At 35.1% G+C, this 27,622-nt stretch overlaps 1 protein-coding gene across 1 annotated transcript; it reads left to right on the top strand.

Annotated features, from left to right (window-relative positions):
- Positions 1–2,132: 2,132 nt before the first annotated feature.
- On the top strand, positions 2,133–26,727 carry LOC138694431 (endocuticle structural glycoprotein SgAbd-1-like). The gene is made up of 3 exons (XM_069818129.1): positions 2,133–2,159; positions 9,844–10,259; positions 25,755–26,727. The coding sequence occupies exons 1-3, from the start codon at positions 2,136–2,138 to the stop codon at positions 25,936–25,938; spliced, it is 624 nt and encodes a 207-aa protein (XP_069674230.1). The 5' UTR covers positions 2,133–2,135; the 3' UTR covers positions 25,939–26,727.
- The last annotated feature ends 895 nt before the right edge of the window (positions 26,728–27,622 follow it).

Here is a 27,622-nt window from a genome sequence, read left to right as displayed (position 1 = left end):
GCTCCTAACTTCTCTGGGAAAAGTCCAGATGGAAATGTAGGAAATGTATTTTCAATGACATTCGACAACGAAGCTTCTGGTAACTATGCAGGAGTTCTTGTACAAGCTGTTGGTAATTGTCAGCTTTATTATTACCTAAAAACCCACTAACAACACTTCCAAAGGCATTCCAAGCTTCTAGTTCCTCAACATTTACTTTTTTTTTTTCGAAGGTCTCATCTTTCAAAAGTTTCCTAATTTGAAGGCCAACAAAAATTCCCTCTTTCACTTTAGCCTCACTGAGTTTCGGAAACATTCCTTACATATGTAAAACCTTCTCCATTTTTATCCATAGCTTTAACCAAATTCTTCATTAAACCAAGCTTGATATGTAACGGAGGAAGCAGTACTTTTTCCGGTTTTACTAAAGGGACATATTTTATATTATGTTCTCCTGGGACAGCTTTCTCTGGGAGGCCAGTCTTTCACTATGTAGTGTTTTTCAGTCGCTCTGCTACCCCACAAACAGAGAAAGCAACAGTATTTTGTGAATCCATCCTGAAGTCCGAGCAATAAGGCGACAAATTTCAAATCTCCGCAGAGTTGCCAGCAGTATGTTTTATATTGGACTGCATCTAGCAACACTGACAAATTTGTATAAGCTTCCTTCATATCTACTGAATACGCCACTGGAATTGATGGTTTAGTGTTTCCATTGTGCATAACACTGCTTTTAAACTTATTTTGGAAAAATCTATGAATAATCTCCATTCCTCTGGGATGTGTTGAAATTCTAGTTCTTCCATTAAGCCGTCTATATTTACACACACGCACATAGAATTCTTCATTATAAAATACTTTAAAAACCGTTCATGTCCCTTCCTGTTCTTGACTCAAGTTTTAGGATCCCTCGAAAATCGAAAATACGATTCGGAGGAGTTTGTAATACTGTAATTGTAGCAGTTATAAACAGCACATAGACACCCTGACATTTTAACACAGCATTAAATAAAAACACCATTTACAAGCCCAGCAACAATCTACATTATAGTACATTGCAGCTTGCTTCGCAAATTTCAGCACACCCTGCTGGCTAGGTAGAAATTCGGGATTTAGCCCAGGCATATTAGCGCACAATCTAGTGATTAGAAATTGTGCATCGACGTCTCCCCTAGTCCCGAGGTAGAAATTTTACTCCGAAATTTCTGATCCCGCCAACGATCGAACCCGGCCTGGTTAGTCTGTAGGCAGACACGCTACCACAGAGCTAACTAGGCGGACACGTTTTAGAAATAGTTCACACCATTACTTTAGTTCTTCATTTAACCACGCTGTATCAACTACTAGGTTACTTAACGTCGATTGAATTTTTAGTAACGAGAGGAGGCCGAGGATTTGCCGTAGATTACCTGACATTTCCCTTATGTTTTTGGAAATTTTGGAAGAAACCCAAACATATAATCACTCCAAGCGTAAATCGAAACACATATTCACATAGAATACTTTACAGAAAGAAATTATAGTTGATACTCTGATTTTTGTAATACGACCTACTCGTCAGCAAACAAAATTATTTTAAGTTTATGTTACGCATTGGTACATTTAGACGTTCTGAAACTGCCCACACTCTGAGCCTGTCACCTAAATGTTTTGATGTGAGGCTGCACTCTTATCTACAGTTTGTATGAGGAATTCCTTTAATAGCATCCCTTCTTATCTATTTGCCTAATATTTATGTCAAAAGCAAGCTTAATTCTTCCTTTAAATGTTTGAAGTATCCGATTATGATAAAGAAAATTCGACAATTTCAGGTTGAAGTAATACATTAATGATTGAACAAAGAATTGTAGGAAAGTGCTGAGTCCTCACTTTTATCTGCACAAATTGTAAGTCTCCGAACACAACCTATAATGAGACCACTTAATTTAAAATTGGGTCGATCTGTATTAACATAAACATACTTTCATTAATGATAAACAATGGAGCTTAGAAGGGATTTCCAAGACTTTGTTAGCGTTAATTCTCAGAAAACAACCCCAGGGATGTGGCGGTGATGGTGTCCTTGGCAAGGAAATACGTTCTTGTTATAAACATAACAGATATAAAAGCCCTGCTCAGATTGTCAACAAGATTAGTGTTAATTTGAACGCTGAGTTATGGCAGGAGCTGTTACAGTACTTGTGAGTATAATTTATTGACATATTAACAATAGTTACTATAATTCCAATGCGTGACTGAAAAAAAAAATGAAGGAAAGATTTTCATCTAAAAAATGGCACCACAAGGATAATTTATTGGATAATTGAAGGGCCTGGAGCAATATAGTGACAAGCCACACTTGAGACTTAAGAATTGTTTTCCTGTAAAATATGAGTGTGACTTGTCACTATGTTGTCCCAAGCCCTTTAATTTTATGAACATTTCTTAAGAATTTGTCACCAATAAGAATAAAATCCTGATTTCATAAGAAATACTCCAAATGAAGCTGTATCAAGAAGCGAAATCTTCGATAAATTCAAGATGTAAATTAATTTGTCACAATTTAACGTAAGAGAGCAATAGAACTATGAAGTCAAATAAGAAAATACAACAGTAGGCCTAATAGTTTCTAAGTTTTAAACAAAGATTCCTTTAACTCTAGGAAGTAAAGCCTGACTAAAGTACAAATGGAAAATTAGTCATATCGCAATGACAAAAATTAATTGAATGCAAAATCATGGAACAACTGAGTTAACTAGCTATCTCAGAAAACAAACGATTACATATTAAAATGTAAGGAACTCATACCACATTTAGCAAGGTAAAGAATTTGTCCTTCAAAATTTCGAATGGATATAAACATTCAGGGCAAACCTCTTAAGTGCTGAAATTATACTTCAGCAGACCAAAGGATCTAAATGTAAGGTCAGTCGTGTTTCGTGACAGATTGTCGCGGAAATCGTTAAGTTGGTGACTATGGTATTGATGATGGCGATAATAATGATTATAATAATGGTGGTTATGGTAACATTAACGGGTTAATAGTGATAGTGGTATTAATAACATTGGTTGTTATGAGAGTTATGGTGGTGACTGGTGCTTGTAATTGTGGTAACCGGGGTGTCATACTTCTACCTATATGTTGCGACGATTGATGAAAAGATGACAATGATGATTATAATAGAGGTGGTTATTATGATATTATATTATTATTATTATTATTATTATTATTATTATTATTATTATTATATTATTATTATTATTGTTGTTGTTTAAATAAAGGTTTTGATTATCCAACTAAATTAATTTATTCTGAATTTAATGTATTTAATATTGAACAAGTTTATAAATATACTCTGTTAAAATGTTATCATAGAAATCGTAATGTGTTTATATTACAGGCACATAATCATGTATTTATTTACACTGCAAGTGGGCAAGCACCCGGTGGCAGTGGTATACACAATATAAACAATACACAATAAAATTACAATACGCAATACAGTTATACAATACAAATACAATTATACAAAACACAATACAATAAGAATACACAATAGAATTTAACACAATAATTACAATTAATAATAATACATAAAATACCCTAATTAATAAGTCAACCTAATTTTACAATACAACCTACTTATGTATAGGCCCTACATAAGTTTCACATTGGTACTGATAGTAGTCTTTCACTTTACTCTCATCTCACTCACTGTAGTGGCGCTATGACGCATTTCACTGACACTTTAGGACACATTTCACTGACACTCTATAACACATTTCACTGACACTATAAAACTCATTTCATTTACACTATAAATTGTCACAGATCGGAAGTATCCACTACACTGTAAAACCGTAACTTCACTGACTCACCACGCTTCACTGATACAACAGCTCAAATAAGACAAATACTTACATCCTTATGCATACTTATAAACATTTAAGCTAAACATTTCCAGTCTAAGACCCTCTTACACGCTATTTTTAAACAAATTACAATTCAAACGAAGGGAGTAACTCGTCAGGCTAAATAAATTCATGACACAAGACGAAATAATAATTAAACATTAGTAGAACCTGAATGTTTCACAGCTGCAGGTTTAAAGCACAATATTAATTCTGGCCCTCGGTTGTATGATTCTGTAGCTAAATTAGACCCAGATCTTCTAACATGTAACCCACTAAAATATAACAAGAAAATTAAAAACGTGTTAATGTCTTGAATTTGATTAAATACATGTATAGCCTATGTGTATGAATCAGTCAGCTATATTATATTCGTATTCTCTAATATCGGAAAAAAAAAAAAATATATATATATATATATATATATATATATATATATATACTGTATATACATACATACATACGGGCCACAGCACAACCACATCACACCACAAGACAGTGGTTCACTTGGGGGCGGTCAGCAATTAGTATGGAAACTGAAGTCAGTGTTGACGTCTATCGCAATGACTGGTCGGCATCACCCACAGAATTGAGCAGTTGAGAGCAGAAGTGGTGTAAGTCAAAAATGGGTAATGAGGGTTAAAGTGAACATTCTGTAAAATACAGCGCAAAGTAGCAATTAATATTCACTTTATTTAAACTATTAGTAGTCAGTGGATAGCACGAAGGACATATTAATTGCTACTTTTCGCTTTATTTTACAGAATTTTTACTTTAAACCATATCACCCAATTTTGACTTATACCACTTCTGCTCTGAATAGCTCAATTGTCGCTGTCGCACTCACACAGAGCGACACGCTGACCACTCGCCAACCACTCGCCGCCGACATCGAATTTTCGGCTTGGCTTTATGAGGCACACTTTGGCCCAATGTGCGCCCTGTATAGATATGCAATGATGCCGAAATCCGACAGGTTGCACTCATGAATCCGACGCTAAGGTGGGCCATCCTGCCACAGCCCCAGATAGGACCAGGTTCCATTTCACAGATTAATAACTGATAAGCCCCAAAGGCCCGGAGCCCCAAGTCCTTCCTGAATCAGTACTACCCCCAAGACTTCACCAGTCTATTTTTAACTATTGCAGATGACAGATGAAACGAGAAAAGGTGGAGAGTATTGCTGGAATGATAAAGGATAACGGGAGTACCCCGAGAAAACACTCTGTATCGTCTGCTTATCCACCATAATTTCCATTACGACCTGACCGGGGATCGAACCCAGGCCGGGCGTAATCACTTCAGTCATAGACGCGGCCATCCTGTCAGTGACTCTGCAATGTTTTCACAGTCGACACGTGTTCTTTGTTCCTTGTTGTTGGGGTCAAATGGCGGCCGAAAATGAAAATAAACGTTATTCTGACACTGAGTTGTATATAGAAGAGATCCACAAATGAGGCGTGTAGTTGCAAAATCAGATACATTGGTTGCAAATCCAGATAAGTCGTGTGAGGTTGTTTCCAAAACCAGATACATCAAGGATTTTCGCATACGTTCATTGCGCATCAATAGATATCCGGCGCTGAAACAGCTGAAACGAAAACAGCAAGATGTCATCATTAGCCCTAACGAGTACACAGATATTTTCTCTAATTTTGTAACAATCACAACTTTGTCAAATGAAACATAATATGATAGGAAAAAAAAAACTATTTCCAATACAGTGTAGCCACCAGCTCAGTGGCACTTTCCATGTAAAAGATTTTTTTTTCAGTCGAACAAAAAGAAGGATGACGTCCTGGTGAAGGATAAAGTTCAGTATAGAAGTGAGTCTGGTCAACACAAGAGCATCTATATATATAATTTGAACTGGTAATGGAAATTACGGGAAAACGGCTGAACTGATTTTAATAAATGACCCCTCATTTTGAAGCTTGGAACCCGAAGTTTTTCGGAAAAATAGTAGTTTTCAGTGAAATGTCAATTTTCCTACATCATTTTCCTTTTTTCCAAAATCCATCTTTCGTCAGTTTTGAGAACTAATTAATTGCATTCACGGCCGACTTGATGTTCGCTTCGTTAAGCGAAGCGAGCATCAAGTCGGCCGTGTTCCATTTCAGAATAAAACAAAACACACACTACAATAAACAATAGGCTATTACACGAAAGCCATGACCTACAGGATTACTGACATAGAGTTTAGACGGCTCAGATTCTTTCCCATCATAATGCCAATATGTCGATCTTCATTTGTGCAATTTTTTGATAACGTATAAAACATAATTTACAGGTCTGATTCTCTGGTCTGTAGTTTTCCGAGTACAGCTGTGTACTAGATATTAAGAACTACAAAACTTAAGAATGTTTGATGACATTATTACCATAAAAATGAAATATTATTATAGTTAATGCAACACATAATGCTATACTGAGGATATGAAAGTGAAATCTTTTGGGGCTTTATGTAAGTAGACGCAGAGAAAGAATATTTTATATTAGATCTTCATTTCTATAATTTACTGAGTAACGGCTATAGGCCTATATAAACTTATGTTACTGAAAACTATAAAACTTACGTAAGGTAACAATATTGTTATTAAAAATGAAATACTTTTACAATTATTAATCAAGTGGTGTGGGTTCTTTTCATATATGTAATGGCAGTGTGATATATTTATATGTCTGATTCTCTAACTTTCCTTGGTAGTAATTGAGCTATGCTTCCTATTTTAGCTCCGTCAAAATTAATTTGCTATTTATTTGCTTTAATTGATTAGATTTGTGATCGCTGCCAAGCATATTTTGTTGTAGGGAAAATAGCATGCCATTTCACTTCATGCTACCGTGATGAGTAAGTTTATTTCCCGCAACCAGCAACAAATGAAACACTGAAGCTGCTAACGATTTACGATGAACAATTTTATTTAGGGCGCATAACTCTGACATATCATTCGCCTCATTTTTCACATCTCAGCAATAAATTCCTCACAACAGCCTACATTACAGAAAATATACGAAATAACATTCATTGTTACACAAATTAATCCAGCAGTATTTGGGAGATCAGTATTGTCTGGAGGAAGCGCAAAAATTACAATTCATAAGAAAAGACCAAAAGGTATTACTTATTGATAAAATAAGAGGCTTACAAGATTTTGAAGTCTCTTGATCGCCTCAGCAAGATCTCTTAATGGGAATAAGTGATTCTGCCCTCTACATTTCAGGGTAGTTCACGAAACATGTAGCAGCTATACCAAGATGCTAAGTCTTTTGTTCAAAGCATGACAAACCTTACATTTTCTTAACTTTCACATACAATCCGCAATGAACCGAAATAGCTACTGCATTACTCCCACATGAAAAAGCCACTGATCATCCTGACATTGTTACTAGCGATTTCGCATTGAAACTCAAGAAGTGAAGACAGATAGATTCAAGGAAAAGTATTTGGCAAAAAAAAAAAAAAAAAAAAAAAACATTCAGAGGGAGTATGTTTCACTGTTATGGAAGCAAATAACTATCAAAATGTCTGGTATTCTTCACTGAAAATAAATCTGAACAATTTTTATTTGAACTTTTTATGGACTTAGTTTGCAGCAATTGCTGCACAAGCCACTAGTTTGTTAGAAGAACAAAAAAATAATAAATATTGCATCACCAAGCATGATGCTGTCAGGAGTGTAAGTGTTACAATTAAAAATAAATTATGTAACTGCTTTGCTGACGAAACATTTTGGCAATGCCTGGAAATCACTTCAAACACTATGCACGTAACTTACTGTTAAGTCAGGAAAGCGTGGATGAAAATCAAATTTCTTCTATGAATGAAGAAGAAAATCTGTGTGACCACGAGTGTGAAATGGGTGATCTGGTTGTTTAATAATTCAGTTTCTTTTGTGATGAAAATGTAAAAATTATGACCAATTAATTGTAATAATGTAACAGTGGGTTTAAAATAATACATTTTATGTAATAGAATGGTTTTTTGCTTTCAAACCAAGATAAGTCCTATTATTCATTTGCAAATCCAGATAGATCACAGAATAATTTTCAAAATCAGATACATCAAATATATTTTCTCTATTATCTACTAATTATTTAATAATGTCACCGCCATACGTCGTATTAACATTACAATATTCCATAACAAACGTATCCTCCAAGTATTAACATTTTACTTCTTGGTGTATAGGAGATATAAGTTTTTCTTTCATACTGAAAAAATATGTTTTAGTGATGTATCTGATTTTGCAACTAAACGCCTCAAATTATAGTCTATTTGGATTACAATGAAATGAGACTTTACGCCTACACGCATAGTTACATCTTCGGGTGTTTATGGCAACTGAATCGAAAAAAAAAAAAAAACAACAAAACAAATGCTAAAAAAGACAAGAATGAGTGTGGAAAATATAGTTATTAAGAATCTTATATGTTATTACGTTATAAAGTAAAATACTATGAGTACTATATGTTATAATCTATTGTTATAATATAGGCCTATAGGGCCATGCGGAGTATACTTAGACATTTGTATTAATATTTTACCAAATAAACCCTACTACGTGTATAATGAACAGTAGAGTCTATGCCTGGAAATGACAGTCGCTTAATTAACAGCAGACGGCAAATAGCTACGAAACGTGCATGGATGAAAGAAAGAAAGAAAGAAAGAAAGAAAGAAAGAAAGAAAGAAAGAAAGAAAGAAAGAAAAAATAAAGAAGAGTAGAAAGAAAGCATTTATGCTGATCCAGAACTCAATAAATACAGAGTTAAAAATAATAGAGCACTATGTTGATTTCTGAATGAAGAATATTGAAACTCTATTGAAAATGTTACACCGTATAAGCCTCTATGTTGTTGTTGTTTAGTCAACTGTCCGAAGACAGATCTGAACCTTACAAGTGATACCAAGAAGGTACCAACCATTTATGAGGCAACTAGACCAGGAGATAATGGGGTAAGGTGGCCAGTTCCTTTCCCCCTCCACTGCATGCATCGCCGATTAGCTACATATTACACTAGTCAGACTTCAAATGCATACAAACAATTGTTCTTCCTCTGACACATGTCGTCAAGTGAGATGTACTGCCTGATAATAGATGTACATATCAGCCAGAACCTCATTCAGAGGCACAAGCCTCTATGAAGGCTTAAAATTTTTCCATATTGTTAGTTTTGTGTTTAAATTAATTTCCAACACTACAATAGGCTAAATGTTTCATTTTCTTTCAGCCAGAATATTTTTGTCTGAAATTAATCTGTGGAAAAAGGGCACGTAACATATTTTTTATTTTTATTTTTCTTGAAGTTCTTTTAATATAAACAAGATAGTTTCATTTCTAATAAACACACAAAAAACATAACGTAAAAATATATTCCTTTAATAATGAAATGAAATGATATACAAATAGAATGAAACTCCTTAAAATATTTTTTCTCAAAACACCATTTGGACTATGTACTCTTTAATATATTCTGAATCTTACTTTTTATAGTGAGTGGGATACGTCCCTCAGGTGAAATACTTTTTCTTATTGTCGAGTAATTTCCCATTATAGGCATATTCTTCTTTAACTCAAATTGTCAAATGTACTGTATTTTTGCTCATTCTAAAGCAGGCTAATTTAAAAAAAATTGGCATCATACATTCTCCAGGAATGATACAGGAAGAGAAACTGGCTCATATTTTTTTCTATAATAAGTAGGGTGAACAAAAAAAAAAATTCTGCTCTGACGACGCCACCGCGCTCCGCCTTCTTCGACGTAATAAAAGATACAACATTGCTTTCTCTTCGAATCCCATTTTGGTACTAAGCTTGCTGTGTGGTTGTCTGTGGTCAAGCGACCACAAAAAAGTGGTCCGCGTATGGTCGGTTCCGACGACAGCACAACCACACAAAACTGCAAAATAATCGCAAAGTTGTGATGCGTGTGAGTTCAGCCTCTAAGACTACTCCGTGCCGACTATAGGTCTACACCTGCTTGCTCCTGTGGGCTACCTTGGTGGCCAGTGACAGAGAGAGGAGCTTCGTGTCATCACCGCGAGGTAGCGGCACCAGCCTGCTACGCCTCGTTCCGCCCTCGGCCGAGAGAGGTCCTCCGCCTGGCTCGCAATTCGTGCCCATCCCCGTGGTGCCCCTGCCGAGCGGAGCCATGCGCCACCCGCACGCCCATCTACCCCCGCCATCGCTCTTGCACACGACGACACGCCCCTCTGTCCACGAACTCTTCGAAGTGACAGAGACGCTCCCGCCTCCACCGCCGCGACGCCCCTCGACGCCCAGACCAGTGCCCTTCTGGGCCACGACGACGCCGTCCACAACCGCTAGCGTGGATCTCATACATTCGGAAGACTTTCGTACCGCCGATGGAAACTACACTTTCGAGTGAGTATACTGGTGCCGTCGTTATGTTATTTATCGTTTCAGTGGCCCGTCATGATCTGAATATTAATTCGTTAGTTTTAAACAATCCTAGTTTAATTTCCAGCAGCAAAATATGTTTTGAGCATGACTCGAAAGTTTGAAGGCTGTAACAGTAACCGTTACTCCTGGAAAATGAGGACTATCGCATATTCGCATTCTTTTCATTGAGCAGGCTATATACCAGAAACTTACCAAATGCGATCCTGTGACTGGAGTTTGGAGATTAGTACACTTTACAAGACCACCACCATCCCAAGGCAGGCCAGTCAGTCACCACAGGATAGGTCATTCATCCCTTACATTCCGTTGTCCACCGTCAGGTTTACTTTCGAAACGACGCAAAGTCGATAGTGAGTGTAGAAACTGTAATGGATCTTGGTTCTGTAATTATTTTGTGAAAGAGCATGGAAAAAAACAGAGCAGAGACTGAATATCGACAATTCATTATCTTCAAAACACCAATTCCACACTTCTCATTAGGTGAGTAATTATGCATGCCCTTTTATTTAAGTATTTTTCAAAATGAAGTAATAGCCTACAAATTTCATAAAATTAATTAATTAATAAAATTATAGTCTGTTTTCTCTTAAAATTAACAAAAAATTACACGTGCGTTTTTTAAGTACATTGTAATGTGCCCCGAGGTCAATCACTAGAGTAATATTATTGTCCTCTCAAGGTAGAAAGTTTGGGCGCCCCTCTTATATATAGTAGACAGTTGTGCTCTGTGGTATTGTAGTCAGCGTATTAGCCTTTGGATCCTAAGTTCGTGGGTTTAAACCCGTGCGAGGGCGATGGAACATCTTTAACATGACTTGCTCCGGGAGGAAAGCAAAGCTGAGTGTCCCGTGTCACAGAATTACAGAACGTATAAGAATTATTTCTCAGACAGAGCGTTCAAGGCAAAGTTTATCAGCAATTTGTCTCTCAAGTTAAATTTCGACGCTGATTAAATTCTTCAGTTGAAAACATCGTTAAATTGAATACTAGCCACCGGCGTAGCTCAGGCAGTAACGAGTTTTCCTACTGATCTGGAATTGCGCTAGAGCATCGGTTCGATTTCCGCTTTGGGCTGGGTTGGGTTTTTCCAACCTTAAGACGAATGTCAGGTAATCTACGACGAATCTACTAAAGTTTGGCTGTTAGATATTAAGAAAATTATACAAATGACCTTCTACGTTTGCATACTTACAAATAAACATTTTCTTACTGCCTGAGTATACAAAGTTTTATTCCATACTTTCTCCTTCCTCAAATTATTATCTACCAAAATCAAATTTAATATAGTTCTCAACGTAAAAATATTGTCTGCTTGGCTTTTCGAGGGCTGGACACGAAACGAATCCTTGCACTTAAGTATACTTTGGCCCATTGGCGCCCCATATTATGCCATGAATGTCTAACTGCGACAGGTGGCATTGGTGGCCGTGAATGCGATGTTGACAGATGTGCTATCCTTCCTAAGCCCTAATAGAGCCTAGTCTGATCTACAGACGAGTAGGTACCTGATAAGCCCCAGGGGCCGGAGCCCTAAGCCCTTCCGGAATCCCGTATTACCCCCAGACTTCTTCACAGCCTATTTTTAAGTATTGCAGATGATGGATGAAATGAGGGAGAGGTGGAGTGTTGGTGGGATGATAGAAAGAAATGAAAGAAGCTTGAGGAGAAAAAGCTCTGAAACGTCTGCTTGTCCATCACAATTTAGTATTAACTTTAGGACCTAAGTTTATCAGACTTTTTTCTTGTTTTGATTAACTACCATCACTCAGAATATTGAATGTTTCTTTAATGGAAAACACAATGAGCATCTCCTATGATATTCATGAACAAGTACATAAATGTCGGAATATATTAATATTGTTTACCCATATTTATTAAACTAATCCTTGTTTTGATGAATACTATTACCTCCCAGAATAACGAATGCATTTTCTTTAATGGATATCACATTGAGAGTTTCCTATTATGTTGGTGAAGAAGTACTCGTATCTCGAAAGACGTTACTTTTAAGACTCATGTTTATTAGATTTTGTCTTCTTGCTTTGATGAATAAATAAAAAATATTCACATATCCAACCGCATCCCACACTTTGATCATCCTTTCTTCTTCTTCTTCTTCTTCTTCTTCTTCTTTATTATTATTATTATCATTATTATTATTATTATGAGTTGATTATTGATTAGTTGTTGTTGATAGTGATTCGTCAGTCGGATGAGGACGTTAAGCCTGGCGGCCCCATTGGTGCTGTTCGACAGAAATAGGCTACGTACCGGCACCAGGTTTTCCCTTTTCCCTTTCACACGTTCATCACCATTCTCACTCAGTCCCTACACCACATTTACGCAAACACTTACATATACACTGACTCCAGTACACGACATAACTCTATACAGATACACATCATGCATAACGTAGTTCACCGAAGTGGTGTGCAATTTGAAAATGGGTCACAGTCCTGCCATCTATCCGCAGTATACGTGAACCTGAATCACGTAAGTGAAGTGAGTAGGCATTAGACACACAAACACACATACTATTATTATTATTATTATAATTATTATTATTATTATTATTATTATTATTATTCAATAGCTCTCTCATTTTTTATATTATTGCATACATTCACGTGGTAACATCTATGCTTCTTCTTCTTCTTCTTCTTCTTCTATTGGTTGGATTGTAATTTAATGCTTATTTTAGCTATCGGCTTTCTTGCATCCTCATCAGATGTCCATAACACGCAAGTTCTCTTTTCTATTCTCTTAGCAGCCATTTGTGTAAATCCATTTCTCAGTCATCTAATTTTCTCATTTTATTTGCGATCCTACATGATCTTCTTAAGAAATCTATTTTTATACTACTTCTATTCTCTTTCTGCATCTCGCCAAGAACTGCCAACAGAAATGACAATTTCAGAATAATAGTAAAATGATTTCCTTAAAACATAAATAATTTTCTGAATTAATTTTCAAATAGCTAATATACCAATTGCTTGTCTTAAAATCTCACATATTGCTGAGCTCTAGCTCAATTTGCTTTCCAGATTTAAACTATCGGGAACTCTCAAGGTGCTAACACAAAGAAATTAATTCGAATTCAAAAGTAGACTAACTTCTCTCGTTTATAAATAGAAAGCGGTGTTAGGTTACACCAAGTCGAAAAAAAATCAAAACCGTTTTATTTCAAGCGTTTTTTTAAATTGTTTTATGATTACACTCCGAAGAACGCCGGTAGGCATTCTCATTTAGTCATTGGTATTAAACTCACAGGAAGAGAATAGAATGCCTATGCAATTGAAAATCAATTTCAAAACTGCTTGACTATTATAAATGAATATAGCATTTTGAGCAGTAAGAACATACATGCACAGGAAATTATAATCATTGAGTAGGCCTGTTCTCTTTCTGTCTCCCTCCTAGTTGCGCAAGCTTAGAGTTTATTTTAACTATCTCCTGCTGTTTATAATCGTTCTCGGTAGTTGTCCGGTTACTCATCTAATCGCTGAACCCGAGATTCGCTGGTTCAAAGCCTTATTGTGTGTGTTTTTTTTTTTTTTTTTTTTTTTTTAAGAGAAGGAAATCTGGGAAGCCCATGTCGTAGATTTGGAACACGTAAAAAACCCTGTCAACGATAAGAAATTTTTCAGTCTTTTCTGGCTCACATCAAAACTTAGAGGTAGCAAAATGGACTCATATCAGTGACGTAAGTATGCTAGAGCTTATCCCACCTTCCGTTCGTGATCCATCCTCCTTTGTGTTGCCAATGTGAAAATCTAAACCTATCAATGCCCACATTGAAGGATAATATCGTCGGTTTCTTGGTAAAAGTGACCAAATCCAAAATGAAAAATTGTTGGGAAAAGGTATTTAAAAGTTTAACGATCCATCCAAAGATAACTGTACTTCTTTAGATGTTAGTAATAAGTTATTTTGAAGGTAAATGTGCTATATTATTAGTTTTTAATATAAAATTATGTCTTAAATTTTCATAATGCTTGGAAGCCTTGGAATGTGACTTTGTCACTTTTATCAACAAACCGACGATATATAGTAATCCTGGACGTTACAGCCCACAGAGGGCCAAGGCCGACTATCTGATAACTGGCCTCAAGTCCACAAGCCTTACCAGAAGTGAAATCATCCTACCAGTACGGGAGTATCGTGTGGTTGGGTTTATGAGGTTTCGTCACGAACTTTTCGTCAACGTAATTATTTACTAGTTTGTTTCGCCGCGGAGCTTCTCGCACAAAAACATATTACGTCGCATTACCAGATTCGTCACAAGAATAGCCTAGATCCACGTTTTGCCTTTAAAGTTTTGATAGATATTATGAGCTATAATTTTCAGAAATAATTCTTTTCCGAATCTATAAAAATAAAAGCCGTACAAATATTTTGTGACAGAACTACTATAAATAAAAAACATAGAAATATTTTGAGATACTATAAAAATGAAAACAATCGAAAAGTTACGTAATACCGATACTATACAAACGAAAACCATGGAAATGTGTTGTGATAATATAAAAACAGAAACCATGGAAATGTTTTCCGATATTATGAAAATAAAGACAATGGAAATATTTTGCGATAATATAAAAATAAAGACAATGGAAATATTTTGCGATAATATAAAAATAAAGACCATGGAAATGTTTTCCGATAATATAAAAATAAAGACCATGGAAATATTTTGCGATAATATAAAAATAAAGACCATGGAAATATTTTGCGATAATATAAAAATAAAGATCATGGAAATGTTTTCCGATAATATAAAAATAAAGACCATGGAAATATTTTGCGATAATATAAAAATAAAGACCATGGAAATATTTTGCGATAATATAAAAATAAAGATCATGGAAATGTTTTCCGATAATATAAAAATAAAGACCATGGAAATGTTTTCCGATAATATAAAAATAAAGACCATGGAAATATTTTGCGATAATATAAAAATAAAGACCATGGAAATATTTTGCGATAATATAAAAATAAAGATCATGGAAATGTTTTCCGATAATATAAAAATAAAGATCATGGAAATATTTTGCGATAATATAAAAATAAAGATCATGGAAATGTTTTCCGATAATATAAAAATAAAAACCATGGAAATGTTTTCCGATAATATAAAAATAAAGACCATGGAAATGTTTTCCGATAATATAAAAATAAAGACCATGGAAATGTTTTGCAATAATATAAAAATAAAAATCGCGGAAATGTTTTGCGATACTATAAAATAAAAATAAACTGGAAATATTTTCCGATTTTATAAAAATAAAGACCATGGAAATGTTTGCGGTAACATAAAAATAAAGACGATGGAAATGTTTTGCGACAATATTAAAATAAAAGTCATGGAAATGTTTTGCGATACTATAAAATAAAATAAAAATGGAAACTTTTCCTATGTTATAAAAATAAAACCCGTTTTGCGATAATATAAAAATAAGACTTATTGAAATGTTTCGCTATACTACTGGGAAATAAAAAAAAAAAAAAACATGGAAAAGTTTTGGGACAATATAAAAGTGAAAGCCACGGAGACATTTTGAGATAGCCTAGTATGAAAAAAAAATGTAAACGTTTTGAGATGCTATAAAAATTAAAACAATGGAAAAGTTATGCGATACCAGTAGGCCTACTATAAAAATAAAAACCATGGAAATGTTTCGCAATACTACTTCAAAAATAAAAAAAAACTTGGAAACGTCTTGCGATATTGTAATAATAAAAACCATGGAATGTTTTGCGATAATATATAAATAAGAACAATGGGGACATTTTGCGAAACAAAAAAAAAACATTGAGATGTTTTAAGATACAAAAAAATTAAGAACATGGGAACGTTTTGCTATAGACCTACTACAAAAATATAAAAATAATAACCATGCAAACGCTTTACGATGCTATACAAAAACGACGGAAATGTTTTGAGATACTTGAAAAATACCACAGAAATATTTTGCATAAAAATAAAACCATAAAAATGTTTCCCGATATTATAAAATATATAAGTAAAACTTATAGGATGCTATTCATAGAAATTTCGCAGCACACGCTACGAGCGTACTAAGCTAGCCCCGGCTATCCACTGGTTACTAGTACAGAATTCAAATCATATCCTATCGCTAACACTGGTTTATGAATACGAAAAATGCTGATCATCCACCAGAAGCCCAAGCTAAAAATGTCTATGAATACGGCTCATAGTTCCTAATTTTAAATTATAGGGCAGACGCGGCTAATTTCGTGATACTAAGGTTTTGGTGCAAAAATAAGGTTCCAATTTAAAAAAGAGTGCTTTTAATGTACGCACATTATTAGGTTTCAGGAAGTTACATGTCAGAATTTTTACCTCAAATAAATTTATACAATAACTACAAACTAGCAATACAAATAAACAAAAAATGTAGGATTGGTATAATTTCGTGACAGTATAAGGGTATTTTTGTTATACTTCTTAAATTCAAAATATTTAAGCATATTCAGTCGAATTTTAAATTTCTCAGTCAGATTCATACATACAACCCAAACAATTAAAGTCCTTTCTATATTTTCAAAGATATTGAAATGTATCATGAAACTATTGATCACAAATGACACACTGAATCCATCTTTCACCAGATGTCGTCGTCTTCGAAAATTTCTCAGAAAGATCCGCACAGAAATCATTAGGCTTATCAATCGGCTTTTCTTTAAGCATAAATGTTTTTTGTTTGGCTCCTGAAGATAATGATGCTTCACTGTATACCTCTTTTAACTCACTTGAAAGAATGCAAATGTCATTCTCCTTGACTGATGATTTGGTCCATTCCTGGTCTTCGTCGAACTTGCCAAGAAAATGACGAAGTTTCTCTGAGACAGTTTTACTTTGTTTTTTGGACACAATTACCTCTTTCATATCGTTTATATTGTATTTCTTTTCATATTCGATCCTGCGATTATCTGCTGTTTACGGCATGCACAATATATCAGAGATGCTACGAATACAAACATAGATGTTTTATGTTTCATGGATATGATATTTATTCCACCAGAGAATGTTGTTATACCATAGGAAAAAAATTAAAGAGATAAAAATGGCCGCGTGGATTGAGAAAAATGGCTAAGAAAATAACTTCCCTGGATAATGCTGTGTTACATAATCAATGCATTAATAAGTTTAGGCCTATATTTTTCACCAAGTAGTATACAATGTCAGTACTTATCACTGAAAACAATTTTGACCACAAAACACAGCAAAAAACTTTTATTTTAACAAAGGAAATCAAATGGTGTATTCACTCACAAACTCAAAGCTATAAACCTCACAAATCTGCAAGTAGTTTCCAGAAAATCCGCTCACGTCACTGCAAGAGCGCAGTGAACAAAATCTATGTTATAACACATCTTCTGCCATTTATACTGTATCATCAGAATTACATTTGTCCCTTAATAAATTTAAATAAAAATATCACGAAATTAGCCGTGTCACGAAATTAGCCGAGTTTACCCTGCCAACAGATCCACAAAAAATATACAATATTTGTTTAAAAAAGAGAAATTTATGTTGTCCCTAAAAGAATTTGCCTCTTTCGCACTTTTCGTTTTGCTACTTTTGAATGAACTAAGTTTTTTTTATCAATATTAATCATTATATCTTCTCTTAACGGTTTATTTTCCAGTTTCTTGATTAGTCATAAATTGTGTTTGGTTGCTAGTATGTTTAACAGTAAATGTTCTCGTTGTGTAATCTCTACCTGAACTGAGTGTTTGTCAGATACACCTACTATTTCAGATAAATAATTGAGAACTCGTCAGCTTAAGTTGTTGGCGTTCTTATTGTGTGCCACCCCATTTAATATACAAGGAGCGTGCGTACTATGGAACAAAACATCAGATGAGGAAGTGAAATAATCTGCACTGTATGAGAATAAATTATAGGCAATAGAATACCCAGGGAGACAATGACTTGCAATTATTTTATGACGTATACATCCTCTGGAAATCGTACTAAAACCTAGTAGGCCTAATTTGTATTACAAGTGCATGTACACAAACGCAGGGAGATCGTGTTTTCCACCCACGACATAAACCTCTCATGTTATCATAACACAATTGCGTTTTCTGGCCTTGAAGTGTTACAGAATGATTAATGATAGTAAATTCGGTGAGTATCTATTACAGCATTACATCATTGCATCACAAAGGTTTATTCTTTAGTTAGTTATTTAACGACGCTGTACCAACTACTGGGTTATTTAGCGTCCATGAAATTTGTAATAGCGAGAGGGTATTTGACGAGACGAGGCCGAGGATTCGCCATCCTCTTATGGTTGGGGAAAACCTCGGAAAAACCCAACCAGGTAATCTACCAGAGCGGGAATCGAATTCACGCTCGAGCGCAACTGCGGATCAACAGGCAAACGCCCTACCGCCTGAGGTATGCCGGTGGCTGTATATTATAGCGGTATATCAGGGTAGCTACTGCAAGTAAACAATACACTGTCTTAGGTAAACCGAAAACATATTTAAACATTCAAAGTTTTTAATAATTCTTACTTTTATTTCTTGAGCAGAAGGACTGGATATTTAAGGGTGTTAATCAACATCGTCCAGCAAATGCTAGAATAAAAATAATGTGTACTAAGGTTGGAATATAAATGATCTCAAATTATATAAAACAGCTGAAAAAGGTAGTCTTTTTATAAACTATGAATCTTGTGTTTCTAAATATGGGACATGAAACTAATTTATTCATTGCGGCAATGTTTAAATTATTACTCAAAATAAAAGTGAAAGTCCATTATATTCGGAAATTTTATCTTCAGGTTCACTCTTAGTCTAATTCGTAATATATAGAAATTAAAAAGTAATAAAATACACAAAATGTGAAGTATTTCTGAAAAAGTTTGTTAAATTGTGTTGCTGCAAAGCGAGAACGTGATATACAGTAGCCTAGTTTCTTTTCATTAATTACTCCACAAATACGTAATATATAACCACAATCTAGTATACTTATACAGTCAGGAAGCTTGAGTTGTGAGGTTGCTAGGAACAACAGACTGTGCCGGTACTATTTTGCATTATCTGTAATGAGGCGATGTTAGGGATCCTAATGGTTAGCAACTATCTATGGATGCATATTAACTACGTATTGAGCTTCGTAACTGTATATACTAGACTGTGATGTAACTAATAACTTACGTTATTTTTCAACCAACAGATTCAGGAGATGATTTTCAATAAAAAAGGGCATCTTCTCATCGGAATTTAGTAATTAAGTCTAACATATGTCGTTGAATGAAATTTTTATAGCGCTGGCTTAAAAGTTATTGAAAGATAGCTTCGATCTGAATTATTTGCAAGATAGTAACTCATATGAATTTCTGAACATGTATCTTACATTTTTATGAGAATATTTTATTATTTAATCTATAAAGTGGCACTCTAGTAGAGGTACACAAAAACTGTCATATTTTACATATTTCTTTTTAAAAATAGGAGCAAAAATGAAATACACGAATTATTATACAGCTATAAAATAATAAACAACTGGAAGTGTTTAATATCCCGACAATGTCAAGATTTTCTTTGTGGAATTTCAATATTTCTAAGACAGAAAAACAAAGCTAGCCTATATTACATGAATGGTATTTTATTACCACACCATTCTCTTTGTGGAATGGCAGTTGTTTATACTAATACACAGCGCGCCGCTGTTACGTCACCTGTGCAGTACGATCGCTCTCTTATTCTAGTCATAAACTGTGTCTTTCTCTTTCCCGCAGAGTAACAACATGAGATCGCAGTATCCGTGATTACGTTGGTCACAAAATGGTCACCTAGTAAATAAAATTATTATTAAATTGATTCTTAAGGTTCGTGCCTTATGGTTATGCAAATCAACATGTTAACAGACACAGTATTTTCAATTAATGCATTGACACTTCGAATATTTTATTTCTAAGTTAATTACCCATTTTATCATCACTTTGCATATGCCTCAAATCAAATATATTGTTACAGTCCTCTTTATACTTTGTGCTTTATGGTCATGCAAATCAACATATCTACAGACATAGCATTTTCAATTAATTCATGGACACGTCGAATATCTTGTTTCTAAGTTGTTCTAAGTTAATTACCTATTTTATCATCACTTTGCATATGCCTCAACTAAATGTATTGTTACAGTCATCTTTATACTTTGTGCTTTATGGTCATGCAAATCAACATATCTACAGACATAGCATTTTCAATTAATTCATTGACACGTCGAATATTTTGTTTCTAAGTTAATTACCTATTTTATCATCACTTTGCATATGCCTCAATTAAAATGTAATACTGCAGCCCTCTTTATACTTTGTGCCTTATGTTCATGCAAATCAACATACCTACAGACATAGCATTTACAATTAATGCTTTGATATTTTGTTTCTACAGTAAGTTAATCACCTGATTTTATCATCACTTTCCACATACCCCAATTCAAATGTATTACTACAGTCCTCTTTATGCTTTGTTTTAAAGATAGAGGAAAGAATATTACGTAAGTAGAATCCGTTCTGATTGAGCAGCCAGAATGAAGCGTACGACGACGATTTGCAAATCAGAGAGATGAAATGACCTAATCGAATATTGGTTCAAAGAGTTTAATTTCTTATAGCCAACACAGGTATATGATATGAACAATAAAAGTTTTAAAATCTTTAGTTAAAAAGCATACATACTGATCACCCTTTTTTTTAGTGTAATAAAAAGCGTAGCCATTGGCGACGTAAACAAACTATGCATTCGGAAGCCATGACAGACACTTAGCTCTTAAGTTGTTTATATCGATTTGTGGTTCTTTGCGCGAGAAAAAAAAAAAATTAAAAATGTTCACTTCAAATCACTGCGAATTGTTCTTCATACTCGTATATTTCAAGAGTTTTCATAGTGAGCTTTTGCGTTCATGATTATAAAGATAGACTAAGTCTAAAATTGTCGTTTTTATTAAACCTCATATGTGACAGTAAAGAAAATATTTTTAGGAGAATATTACTTAAACATGAATAGGCCTACACTGATCCTCGATGATGTAATTTATGTTCATCATATTCACCAACGTTTTCTACTGAATTACTTCATATTCTTATATACGCCAATTCGTTTTTAATTAAATTTTTTCTTCCACCTGAAAAATTATTTTTTATTCTGTCACATAGGAGGTTTCATAAAAACAACGACGAAATACAGAGGGTTGTTTCCTATCTCTGATAATGAATTTGAATTGCATCATGTCCGTCAGGAATCACACCAACAGCTGAATTGCGGCGAGAGGTGACACACCAGTAGTGAGTGATTTCATAATCAGAGTGCACGGTGTATCACAGTAGCAATGCCCAAGAAAATCGAGCCTTTTTGGGAGGGGTACATAACAGCCCTTTCTGATGCCAAGTACAGTTACGTGAAAATCAAAGGAGCCTGCAAAAAAAAAAAAAAAAACGTCGTTTCGTTATTTCCAAGAAAGGCATCTTATGTGAACCTAATAAGACTGGCAAAACTCGGATGGGATTAATTCCAGAGTGGAAAAAGCAAGCAAATTCACATCCGTCACAAGTCGCCGCAACCCACGACATGAGACAAGTTAATTCCATTCGAGCTTTACCAATCTTATTAAGTACACAGAAGATGCTTTTCTTGGAAATAACAGAACCTATTTTATTGCAGGCTTCTTTCATTTTCACTTAACTGTACTTGGCATTGGAAAAGGTCGTAATGTACCCCTCCCAAAAAGGCTCGATTTTCTTGGGAATTTCTGCTGTGAGTCGCCGTGCACTCTATGAGATCACTCACTACTGGTCTGTCACCTCGCGCCACAGTTGAGCTGTCGTGTGACTTCTGACGCACATGTCATTCAAATTCGTTATCAGAGATCGGAAACAACCCTGTGTTACATTATTTCCCCTGCGCAATGGGAGCGAGGGAAGCGTAGCTCGTACGATGCGATGAGCAATACGCGAACTGAGCTCCATACTGTTTATTCATATATTCAAATACGTCTAGTGTTCAGCAACTATTTTTAACGATGTATGCCCTAATGATCCAATTGGAATCTATTTTTGTCACTGTCGGTCGGCCGTAAGCCGTCCAACGATTTTACAATTTTGATTCTCTCTAGAAAAGTAAGTATTAACACTTTTTATAGTTCTAAAATTTCTGTTTAAAAACGACAAATTCTCTCGAATACTGATGAATTATGATGGTTTTCAGTAATTTTATATATTAATTATTATACCTGTTTATATTATTAGTTTTATACGTAAAAGTAAACAATTGTGTTTTCTTCGTCTGAAGCGCACAATTTTGTCACTTTCAAGTATACTAAAAAAGTTATGTTTCTGTGCTTCGAACGAAGTAACTTTTGACACATGTCTGTGTAGAAACATGAATTCAGTTGTTTTTAAGGAATTAGAAGAATCTGTCCTGTCCGCGGTATTAGACGTCAATAATACTTCTTGCATTACTGATTGCTTATTCTTCTGGATTGGGAACAATGTTATGAATTTTCCAAATATGCCTCGAGATTCAATTGTGTGATCTTCACAACAGTTACTCACAATCGTCGGTCATTGTTATCGTACTCTTCTCAGAAGTGCATGCTTATTTCTTACTGCCACCGGCGTAGCTCAGAGGTAACGAGCTACTCTCTCGATTCCACATAGCACTCGCAGATGGATATTAATCTCACTTGGGCTGATTACCTATTTCGATACATTTTCTGTAAGCTGAATCTCATGTAAACTCATGGTGATTCTTCGGATTTATTTTGTCAAAATAACATCAAACTTTCACCAATTCCAACGAAGCTATCTATCTTGCAGTTGACATAACGTCGTTAAAATGCAGTTGAAATAATATTTCTCACCAAATTCCTGACTAATCGCAAGATAAGATATTTTTACAAGTCACGACTTTTCTGTAAATGCGATATAAACTTCTCCACCAGAAAGGTGAAGAGAAATTACAACAAGAAACATAATTTCGGCACAACAGATAATCAAAGTCAAAGTAAGTTACTCGTCAAACTTAGCTAAAACTTTGATACTTTCTGCATCACCATCGCTTCAGCAAGTTGCCAAAGTAAAGAAAAAATGTCGGATTCAAATAAAAGGATTCAACGGCACCGCTTTTCACCCAATGCATGTCTTTCAAGTGTTGTGTTATGAATGCTTATTTATTCGAAGATGACTTTATACCCATCGTAAGTTTATCACATAACACCCTTTTCAGTCAGCCAAAGAGATTCTAAAGATCGACTTCTGTGGTTTATAATGTACAGTCTGACAATTTATATAAACAACCAATCTAGTGTTCTCGAAAGATCCAAAACAGCAATATAGAAGATTCAATAAAAATGCTCCTGTTAATTAATTAATTAATTCATCCATCCATCCATCCATCCATCCATCCATCCATCCATCCATCTATCCATCCATCTAGAACGTTCTGTCCAAAGGCAGGTCTTTCACTGCAAACCCATCATCCTCCAATATTTCCTATTTTCCTCCTTCCTCTTAGTCTTAATGTCATCTATCATCTGATTTGTTCTCCCCCAACTTTTCTTCCGTTCACCATTCCTTCGAATGTATCCTTCAGTAAGCAGTTTATTCTTAGGCAGTGACCCAGACAATTTCTTTTCCTCTTCCTGATCAGTTTCACCACCATTCTTTCTTCACGCACTCTTTCCAACACAGCTTCATTTCTTATCCTGTCTGTCCACTTCACACGCTGTATTCTTCTCCATATCCACAATTCAAATGCTTCTAGTAGTTTCTATTGACTCCGTCGTAATGTCCATGTTTCTGCTTCCCTACAGTGCCACACTCCACACAAAGCACTTCACTAGTCTCTTCCGTAGTTTTTTTCTATAGGTCGCCAGAATATGCTCTTTCTCCTATTAAAAGCTGCCTTGATCATTGCTATCCTCTTTAGCTTCCTGGCATCAGCTCATGTTACTCCTTACAGTATCCTCCACGTATTAGAAGCAGTCCACTTGTTCCACTGCCTTATGTTGAATTCATGTAGTTTTTCTTGGGAAAATAAACTATCATTACGGACTGCTATTATATGTGTCAATATTCAATTTATTGTTGTATAGGGTAGTAAATTTATGATTCTACTTTGTTTTAGTATTGTATCATAACACTGGTGAACAGTGATTTTGTTAAATGTAAAATTTCTGCTGTTTCTTATGTAATTACATCTCCTGGTTCCAAAAATGAAGTAAAAATTTTTCTACCACCCACCATTTTTTTTTTTTTGTAATTTTAGAGAAATTGGTTTATTTTTATTGCTATACGTATATAGTCCTTAACATTATAATGGAAAGAAAATATTTCAAATATTACATTTTATTGCTTTAATAATAACAATAGCTTTAGATAATTGTTGCCTGTGAAGTCAGAATTCATAAAAATGAATTTTATTCCTCATTAGACTGTAAAAATTAGTATTAATTCTCACCTGAGTTGGAACTTACATGAAACAAGTTTCATGACCTCTTTGCCCGGATTTTAAGTATGATAAAAGTATCTTATAAAGTGAAACATATCTCGAAATACTGTGTAAATCACAAACAATTTTTGTTACTCTCTGAAAACACACAGGCGAATTCTTACTACACTAGTTAAAACAGCTTACGAGTATTATTTTGATTGAAAATAGATGAGGACAGGAACTGAGCCCCTGAAATCCGTTGTGCTCCAAATAATTCTGTTATCTGGTTGGCTAAAAGGATACCGTCATATATCTTTTCCAGTTCCAATGATATGCCAGGAACCTAAGGATCATTCAACAGACTGTTACTTTCTAGGAACCATAGATCCGAAGATGACAGAGAACTTGTAAACGAGCTGATTCAGAACTATAAGTGATGAAGTGTAATATGTCTCTCTAAATTACTTCTTGGATTTTCATCTATTTTTTTCTTTCCTCAAAACCTTCGGGTAGTGGGCGACGAACGTGGGGAGAATTTTCTTCAGGATTTTTCTGAAATAGAAAGGCGCTACCAGGAAAAATGGAGCCCAAATCTTGTATCAGACTACTGCTGGACACTCAAAAGAGATGTCTGTCAAGCGACGTATAGCCTAAAATCTATTTCACACACATTTCAGGTAAATAAATATGATTTTAGATAAAATGTTACAAGGTATCAATACCAGAAAAGTCTGAAATATATTTCATATGATTATTAATAAAGTCTGGGTGGGTGATAGAAAATTTTTGAAAACAAATCTGAAATCAGCATGAAAAATTCGATAAGAATCACTCATTCTTCTAACAAACAATATGTTTAATTTTGTTGATCAGTGATTGGATGTACTTTGTTTCATCCGTGATTTAAGTTCATTTTCTGCATTGTTACCCAAGATAGGCCTATGTTTGTCAACATCTTGTTTGCTTTGAACGCTGCAGGTTTGAGGCGAAGAACTCGGTGGCGCAGCATGAGCTGGGGTACACCCGGCACGAGGACGGACAGGACATCCTCGTTAAGCTGGGATACTACCGCTTCGTAAGCCCCGAGGGACTGCGCTTCCGTGTGGACTACCTGGCCGACGAGTACGGATACAGAGCCTATGGAGACCACCTGCCCAAATGACAGCAACTCACTTTCACTTACAGTTTACTTTTACTTTCCGCTCTTCAGCCCTAATACTTTTTAGCCCATTTGTTTATTGTTCTTTTTCTCGTATTTTCTAATATTTCGTTTAGTGGCTTGAAAGAAGTTATGTTCTCCATAATGGATTACTAGCCTGATACTAGTTCAGTAATGATGCTGCCGCCTTGAAACATTTTGAACAGTTTTTATGGTATTTTCTACATTTAACAGTAGGCTACATATTTTATCTAAGAACAGCTTTGTTAGATACAAAATTACTAAATTGATTTTGTTCATGGTTTTTAATTAGTATTGAGTCCCCTAGGCTCAATCGGGTTTTTATAGATATTTTTTTTACCGATAATATACTCATATTTGAACGTGTCATTCCAGAAAGGGACTTTGGCGAAATCGCCTTTTTTCTATATTCGACATCTAGGCACACACACATATTATATAGCCTATATAATAAATCATTAGCCTACAAAATGCAGGTTGCCACAAGGACCCTCAATTCAAGAAGAAAGTGTGAATACTGGAAATTTGAACATGTTTTATGTAGTATTTTAAAAGCACTTAAAAAATAAAACATGGAATTTAACAATGATATAAATAAAATAGTATAAAAGTGCCACAGCTTTTATTACATTAATTTAAGCATAGTAAAGATGTGGAAAATACACAATGAGTCCTTAATGCGAGGGTTGTAAATAAAGTAGTGGCAACATAGACAGTACAAACATATTATTGAACTTACATGGAAAATACATTTACATCTCTTCAACATAATCACCAGTGTGTTTCTGTAACTTTTGCCAAATCCGTGGTAACCGTTGAATGCAGTTAGCGAGGTTGTTTCTATTGATCTCTCTGATGGACTGCCCAACTGTATGAAGCACTGATACAATATCTGGAAACCTCTTGCCTCTAAGTGGTTCTTTCAACCTTGGAAACAAGTCGTAGTCACAAGGACTCATGTCAGGGGAATACGTAGGATGTTCCAATACTTCCCAATCCCATCTCTGTAGCAATTCAGCCACTGCTCCTGCGACATGACAACGAGCATTATCATGCAAGGTGAAAGGTGGTTTATCTCTCAGGAAATGTGAACGTTTGCAACGCATAGCCTGACGTAGGTTATGTTCGAGAAGTGTTGGTGTTCGCTGCATTGACATTTTGGTCTTGAGGTACGGCATGGCTAATTATAACACCTTCACTGTCGTATGCTACTATTAGCATGATTTTCACCCTAGAGGTTTCATATCGCACTTTTTCTGGACGTGGTGATCCTTTGTGGTGCCATTCATCAGACTGAAACTTAAGCCCGTGCCCACGTCTCGTCAATGACAATACCTTACAGAAATACATCCTCTTCGTTGTGGTATATCTGTAGGTGGAGTTGAAATATTGCGTATCGGTGCCACTTCCGTGCTTCTGTCAGGTTATGAGGAACACAGTGTGCTGGAATTTTTTTTATCATGTGGAGGTTTTTCTTCAGGATGTGCCACACAATTTGATGACTGAGTCCAAACTCGATGGATAATTCTTGTATAGTCTAGCGATGGTCAACAGCAAGGAGACCTCGTACTAAGTCCACTTGTTCGTCGCGAAAGGACTGGCGACCTGTGCGAATCACATGTGCCGTCCCATTCCGATCCGTACGAAATGCAGAAACCAATCTTGC

Source organism: Periplaneta americana, chromosome 2, assembly GCF_040183065.1.
Source record: "Periplaneta americana isolate PAMFEO1 chromosome 2, P.americana_PAMFEO1_priV1, whole genome shotgun sequence".
In the NCBI taxonomy this organism is placed as follows: Eukaryota; Metazoa; Arthropoda; class Insecta; order Blattodea; family Blattidae; genus Periplaneta; species Periplaneta americana.
Note: the sequence above shows the minus strand (reverse complement) of the source record. Positions and strands in the feature narration are given on the sequence as shown.

Bases quoted from the DNA above. Each gene is read 5' to 3' on its own strand.
- LOC138694431 (XM_069818129.1), top strand. From the start codon at position 2,136: ATGGCAGGAGCTGTTACAGTACTT. The intron at 2,160-9,843 runs GTGAGTATAATT...TGCCGACTATAG, and splicing joins CAGGAGCTGTTACAGTACTT to GTCTACACCTGCTTGCTCCT. The intron at 10,260-25,754 runs GTGAGTATACTG...TGAACGCTGCAG, and splicing joins GATGGAAACTACACTTTCGA to GTTTGAGGCGAAGAACTCGG.